At 24.5% G+C, this 7,974-nt stretch overlaps 1 protein-coding gene across 1 annotated transcript in view; it reads right to left on the bottom strand.

Annotated features, from left to right (window-relative positions):
* The window catches only part of CCM_02362 (uncharacterized protein), a gene marked incomplete at both ends in the record, with an annotated part of 3,902 nt that extends 2,738 nt beyond the window's left edge, over positions 1–1,164 (bottom strand). The window contains 4 exons of the mRNA XM_006667514.1: positions 5–317; positions 360–656; positions 913–1,005; positions 1,133–1,164. Of these exons, the coding sequence (XP_006667577.1) occupies positions 5–317; positions 360–656; positions 913–1,005; positions 1,133–1,164 (735 nt within the window). The remainder of the gene's footprint in view (positions 1–4; positions 318–359; positions 657–912; positions 1,006–1,132) is intronic.
* Between the last annotated feature and the right edge of the window lie 6,810 nt (positions 1,165–7,974).

Raw genomic sequence — 7,974 nt, 5'->3', positions numbered from 1 at the left:
CGACCGGACGGCCTGGGCGGCGCGCATGGAGGCGAGCCCCCAGGCCCAGGCCAGGCACATGCCGAGCAGCAGCGAGAGGTAGCCGACGACGGCCACGATGAGGTTGCCGGCGGGCGGGATGATGTAGACGACGACGGCGGCGAGGAACGTCGTCTGGCCGAAGCGCTGCAGGCTCGGGTTGATGAGGATGAGCAGCGACGCGACCCAGACGGCGACGGTGCAGCGCAGCGTCGTCGTCAGGTCCCGCCGGTTGAAGTGGTCGAGCCACTGCGGAAGGCGCCGGGTCGGTGGCAGGGGCGGCGCGGACGCGGGCGTGGCTGCCGCATCGCCGGTTCGTCGGTCAGGTTGTTTCGTCTCACTGCCGCCGTTGGAGTCGTCGGGGCTCTCGGACGAGCGATGCTCCTTTTCCATGACGATCCGGGTGCCAATCAATTCCGATGCTTTGACTGATGGAGCCAGAGGCGTGCCGTTGCAAAGAGCAGCCGGTGACCGGGGTCTCGTTTGGCAAATGTGTGCTCGTTTGTTGATGGGTACGGACTGACAAGTCTCTGCAAAAGCCAGCAGAAGTAGAGCAATCAGTCCAAGACGCTTCAATGGCAAAGCGACCGGCGGTCAAAGGGCTCCAGAAGATGGCACAAGAGTATGAAGAAGATTCCCTGCAAGAAGTAGAAAAAAAAATCAAGTCTTATTATCCCAAGCTTTGGATGCTTTGGGTTGCTGATGTGGAGCGGAGCTGCCGAGATCCAACGTGCGCCACTTTACAGGGCGCTGCAGACGGCAGAATCCGATCAGCGTCGACGTCGACCAAGCCTCAAGGGCGAGCACCATTTTATTACGAGCTACGAAACAAGGCTGGTGGGACCGGACATTTGGTCAAATTTTCGGTCTGTGATTGCTTCCTTTTGAAAATACGTGGCGTGCCCTAACCGAATCTGCTGCTGCCGTACTCGTGCTGACAGCTCTACGCTGGGGTTCTGGCTGCTGTATTTTTGCACCAATGAAGTGCTATGTACCCGTACATCCAGTTAACTACACCAAAGGGAGCGTTGTTTGATATCCTCAAGAATTCACAAGATTCATGAGCATTGCCTTTTCTGCTCACCATGAATAACTATAAGTTAAGACTCGCTACTCGTCCAACTTGGCAAATGGATCCGCGCTCATTCCGAGCCTTCCGGCCAAAGCCACCAAAGCCCGTAGAAAAACTCCTTGGCTGCTAGGGTAAGTGTTACGTGCACAGCATGTGCACAGCACTCTTAGGGCTATAGGCCACCCACGTAGTAGCTAGCGAATATATCATTATCTTACTAAACTCTTATACCTAATAAAATAGTAGTAATACTAGTAGGATTATTAGAGACTATTAAAATTTATTAAATTTAAAGCTCTTATTAATAGTAATATTTATTTTCTTTTTTTTCTTTTTTCTCTTCTATACTTATAATTAACTATAGCTAATATACTAGACTATACCCCCCTTTTTAATTTAATTTAAACTATATCCCCCTTTTTTAATACTAGTATTATAAAAGCTAATCTAGCTAAGCTAATTAACTTAAATACTAATTAAAATATATTAATTTTAATAAATTAAGTAATATATTAATACTAAGCTATTATATATAGAAATAGATAAAAGTTATTTAGCCTATATTATAAGCTAACTAGCCTATACTATATATATATAAGACTAAATAAATAAGTAAAAAGAGACTCTTTTTAACTTAAATATAATATATATTATTTTAAAAGCTTAAAGAATTTATATAAATATATATATACTTATAAAAAACTATATAATCTTTATAAAATAGCTTATTTACTAAGCCTATATAAAGCTATCTTTAATAAGACCTAAGCTATATTAAAAAGGAGAATAAGTATAATAAAAAGAGTAAAAAAGGTAGGAAATAGGAGGATAAGTAGTATAAACCTAACTTATTAGCTTATCTAAAAAGTAAATATAAAGAAGGTAAGAGGAAGGAAGCTAAGCCTATATATTTAGCTTATTAAATACCTTCTTAATATAAACCTATTCCTATTTAATCCCTTTATTAGTATCCTTTTTAAACTTCTTAAATTTTATTACCTAGCTTAAAGAAATTAGCTTATCTTATTATATATAAATAAATACTAGATAGTAAATAACCTTAATAGAAAATCTATAAATAAGTTATTATTAAATAAGCTAGATAGGAAGTATACCCCTTTTAAGTAACTCCTTATTACCTATATAAGATATTAATATACTCTTCTTAGTAGCCTTAGTATAAATAGCTATTATTATAGAAATAATCTTAGTATATTATTATAAGGAGATATTAATAGTATTTATAGTAATATTAGTAATAGCTAGTAAGCTTAAGCTAATTAAGCTTTAAAAGAATAATATTAGTTTCTTTAATCTTAACCTTAAGTATTAAGATAAATAAGGAACTAGGTAGGTTATAAGGGCTAGTAAAGATCTAACCTTTATCTATATTTATATATTTATAGATTAACTTAAGTAATATATTATTAATTATAATAAGTAGTAAGTTAAAGATATTTAAATAACTTATTTATATAGTAAAGTTACTTAATAGTATAATAGTTACCTTATTATAGTAGACTAATAACTATTTTATAATATATTTATAAAGAATATCTATACTAGTCTTATTAAAAGATAGTAAAAGCTAATAATAAAAGCTATTAAAGACCTAGTAAAAGCCTAATATACTCTAATAGATATATATAATAGCTATAATATTAAAATATATACTTTATAAGTATTAAAAGATATATAAGCTTATAAATTAGGTTAGTAAGTATAGCTTTAAATAGTATATAACTCTTTTAACCTAATAATCTATAGCTTACTACTACTATTAATACTAAATACTATAGTTTTATAGCTTATAATAGTATTATAAAAGTAATAAAATATAATAAAAGATCTTATAAAATAGAAATAGAATAATATACCTTATATACTAGATTTAAATTAAATAGTATTAATAATAGGCAGCTCTAAAGCTAGAAGAACAATCTCCTATTACCTAGTATATCTAGTACTTACCTATACTATATAACTAGATAAAAGTTATATAATATAATAACTTTACCTCTTACCTTATATATACCCTATTAATCTTAATAGGTTATAAGCCTAGTAGTACTTATATTATAAAAGCTATTAATAAAATAAAGAAAAGTATTAATTTCTTACTAAATTTACTTACTATCTATATAAACTAATATTTACTATAAAACTTAAGAAATTTATAACTCTTTATATATAAAAAGAAGAAAAACCCTAAACTCTAGCTAATCTAAAGTATATTTAATAAGTCTATTTACTATAAAAATTCTATATAAAGAAAAAGAAATTCTATTACTATACCCTACCTAGTAATTTATATATAGACTTTATATACTTATTTTATATATATTATAATATAAATTTATTTAATATAATTATAGCTTTTAAATAAATATACTTATTAGATTATTTATTATAATCTATAATTCTAAATATACCTACTAGATTACTTACTATAATCTATAGTTTTAACTATTATAAAAGGTATATAGTAACTACTTACTTAGTAAGAAGAATTCTTTATTATTTACTTAAATACTTCTTACCTTTAAATAAATATAAGGTATTTAGTTTAAAAAGAAAGACTATATACTTAGCCTATTATTCTTCTTATTATTTTAAAGTTTTACTCCCTTAATAAATAATATTATTAATAACTTAACTTCTATATATAAGTTAAGATTTTCTTATAGCTTTATTACCTATTTTATTATTTAATATTATATTTTTAATATTAAAGAAAGTATTAAATATTTTAAAGCTTAAATTTAAAAGTAATTAGGTTAAATAAAAGCTAAAGATAATTAATATACTAAGACTTAATAATCTTAATAAATTACTACTAAAAAACTAAAAAAATAACTCTATCTTAACTAAGGCTTATAGTAATAAAACTATAAAGAATCTTATTTAAGAATAAATATAAGACTAGGTCTATATTATTACTTTTATTAATATAAGCCTTAAAGAATATACTTATAGCCTTATTAAAGATAAGGTTATAGTATTAGATATAATTATAGCCTTTAAGAAGTATTTTAAATTAAAAAATATTATTATTTTTTAAATTATAACTAATTATCTTTTAATACTAACCCTTACTTAATATAGATTTATTAAGAAACTTACTATAGTACTTATTAATATTTAGGCTAAGTAGTAATTTCTTAATAAAGACTTTAAAGTCTTTAAGGCTTTAATAATATATCTTTTTATTAATAATATTAGTAAAGAATTTAACTTTTATACTATTAAGATAGCCTTTTATCTTATTCTAAAATAAACTAATAATATTATTATAATTCTTATAACTATATTTATATAAATAATTATAATTATAGTTAACCTTATTAAACTTAAATAATAAAATAATAAAAAGTCTAAGTAATAAGTTACTTTAATTATTATAATAGCTATTAAAAAGTATTCTCTTTATAATATAATAAAACCTAATATTATTAGGTATTTCTATTCTTTTTATAAGCTTTTAGGTTATTTTAATAAGTAATACTAAAAGCTATACTTTAAACTCTATTTAATAAACCTACTCTCTTTATTTTAATAAAATAGAAAATACTAATACCTAACTAAAAAATATAATAGTAAATATAAATATAAGAAGGTTAGCTTTAAATAGTATATAAGTCTTTTTATAGACTTTAAACTAGCCTAACTTATTTTTATTATTTTTTAAAACTTATAATACTTTAATTAACTTAAAATAGATAGTATTCTTATAAGTATTAAACTTAAATAAGATTTTAATCTTTTTATATTATTATATTAAAAACTAATACTACTTAACTTTAATATATTTAATTATATCTTAAGTTATAAGGAACTTATAAAAAACCTATCCCCTTATTTAGGCTTTAATATTTAAAGTCTTATTAGTATTATTTTAAAACCTATTATTTATAAAATAGCTATTATTATTATAAAAAGCCTTAAGACTACCTTAAAATTATATAATAGTATTCTATAAAAAGGTACCTTAATAAGCCTACTCTCTATTAACTACCTAATAATAAAGAATATTATGATAGTTTTTAGTAAAGAAAAAGTAATTATAATAAAGAATTAAGGGGTTATTCTTACTACCTAGTAAATTATTAAAGTCTATATAGTTAATTATATTACTTTAAGTATTAATATATTAGCCTATATAATAAATAACCTAAAGTATAAGCTATAATATAATTAATTTAAATATTTAAGGAAATAGAATATTATTAAACTTATCTTTATCTTTATTAGTATAAAGCCTATTAATTAGTATAAATATTATATTAACTATTTTATAAGGAGATAAAAAGAAAGCCTTTATATTTATTTATTTTAAAAAAGAATATATTCTTTTAAAAGCCTTTATATTAATATTATTAATACCCTACCTACCTTTTAAAAGAAGGATTAATACTAAGTTATTATTATTAATAATTATATTAGAATATATTAACTATTCCCTATTAAAAAGAAATCTTAGCTACTTAATATAATATTAAATTTCTTAAAAATATAAAAATATTTAGAATATAAATACTACTTTATTTAGTTAGATTAAAAGGGGGAGAATATTATAACCTAGTTTAAAAACTCTTATATTTCCTTAAGTATATACTTATAGTATTTTACTACTAATTAATATTAATAGAATAGTATTACTAAGGTTAAGAATAGGATATTATAAGATAAGCTTTTTTTTACTATATATTAGTTAAAAATACTAATTAAATTCTAACTAGTTATAATATGCCTATATTATTTTTTAATAGTATACTTTTATAATAAGGAATAATAAACTAATAACTTCTTATAAACTATAGTTTAAAGATAAACTTAATCTTAATTATTTATAAATTATAGGTAGTTATAGGTAGTAAAAAACCTTTTATTATATTCTAAGAATAGTTTTTAAAACTATTCTATATATCTTAATTAGATATAAAGGCTAAACTAACTATATTATCTTAAATACTAATAAACTTAATAAACTAGTAATTATTAATAATATTATCTTTTAAAAATAGCCTAATTAGCTATTTAAAGATTTTAAATATAACCTTTTTTAGTAAAATAACCTTACTTTAAGCTATAAAAGTAAAACTATATACTACTCTTTAGGTTAATAGGTAATTAGTAAGAAATAAAAGTATATAGAAATTACTCTAATTACCTATAACTTACCTACTAGTAAAAGCTTTATAGTAAAGTACTATAATATACTTACTATCTTAACTATAAGGCTTAAGTAAATAATACCCTTTATATTCTTTATATTAATAATATTAAGAATTACTAATAAAAATAATAATATTTATAACCTAGTTAATAATAATAACTTTATTAGCTATTTATATATACTAAGTAATAATAAATTTAAACTAATACTATTAGATATTTAATTAACCTTATATTCTATCTTTATTATTAGTATTAATAAGATACTATTTAACCTTTTTAAAATACCTTTATTTTTAGCTTTAAGTAGTATTATTAAGTAAGAAAAAAGACTTATAATATAGATTAAAATTCTAATTAGATTAGTCTTAGTATCTTAAAACTACTAATATATACTTTACTCTAATCTTAATAATATAATAAACCTTACTATATTTAATAACCTTATTTATAATAAAGAACCTATAATATATAAGTAGGCTATTTTCTATCTTAACTTATAAAAGTAAAAAGGCTTAATAATAAATAAATATAATTCTTTAATAAAGAACTATATTATAATTATAGTTAATAGGCCTAAAAATAAAACTATCTTTCTAGGTAAATAGGTATATAAACTTAAAAAAGGTATTAATAATAAGGTTATTTACTAGAAATCCTAGTATATAGTAAAAGGTTTTAATTAATATAAAGGACTTAATTACTATAAAATATTTATAAGTATATTAAAAATTTTAATACTATACTTACTATTAGTAATTATAACTACTCTAAACCTTAAGGTTAAGTAAATAGATATTAAGACTATTAAGACTAATAGGGTATATATAGGGTAAGAGGTAAAGTTATTATATTATATAACTTCTATCTAGTTATATAGTATAGGTAAGTACTAGATATACTAGGTAATAGGAGATTATTCTTTTAGCTTTAAAGCTACCTATTATTACTCCTACTTAATCTATATTAACTAGGAAAAATAACTAGAAATAACTATAAGGAATAAAATAATAACTATAAGGAATAAAATAATAACTATAAAGAATAAAATAATAACTATAAGGAAAAGTAGTAACTACTATAGCTACTATAATATACTATAATAATAGCCTAATTCTCCTACTTACTAATAGGTATAATAGTACCTATTAATATACCTAAGTTACCTTTTTCTTCTAGGTATAGGGTAGCTTATAGTTATATTAGGTATAGGGTAGTTTATAGTTATATTAGGTATAGGGTAGCTTACTACTATATAGGGGGCCTTACTACTATATAGGGGGCTTTATAACTACTATATTTTCTACTTTTTACTTATAAGGTGATTTAACTTAAAAACCTATATAAATAAATTTTATAGAAAATAAAAGTTATATTATAAACTATATTTAGTAGGGGTGCCTTATCTTAAAGGCTATAGGATATATAAGGGACTACTAGCTAAGGTATACTAAGTATTATATTAGTACTAAGTATACTATAGTAGTACTATACTAACACTATATTAGTACTAAGTATACTATACTAGTACTATATTAATACTAAGTATACTAATTAACTATAATAGTCCTAAAAGTAATAAAATAGTAGTAGATTTATAAAGGCTTAGGCTTTTATAAGATTATAACTATAAGGAAGCCTTAGTAGCTATAAGACCTATAAAGCCTTATAACTTATAGCTATAGGAGGCTTACTATAATACCTTTAGA

The sequence above is a fragment of the Cordyceps militaris genome, assembly GCF_000225605.1.
Source record: "Cordyceps militaris CM01 unplaced genomic scaffold CCM_S00002, whole genome shotgun sequence".
NCBI classification, from domain to species: Eukaryota; Fungi; Ascomycota; class Sordariomycetes; order Hypocreales; family Cordycipitaceae; genus Cordyceps; species Cordyceps militaris.
The sequence above is the reverse complement of the archived record's forward strand: the minus strand, read 5'-3'. Positions and strand labels throughout refer to the sequence as shown.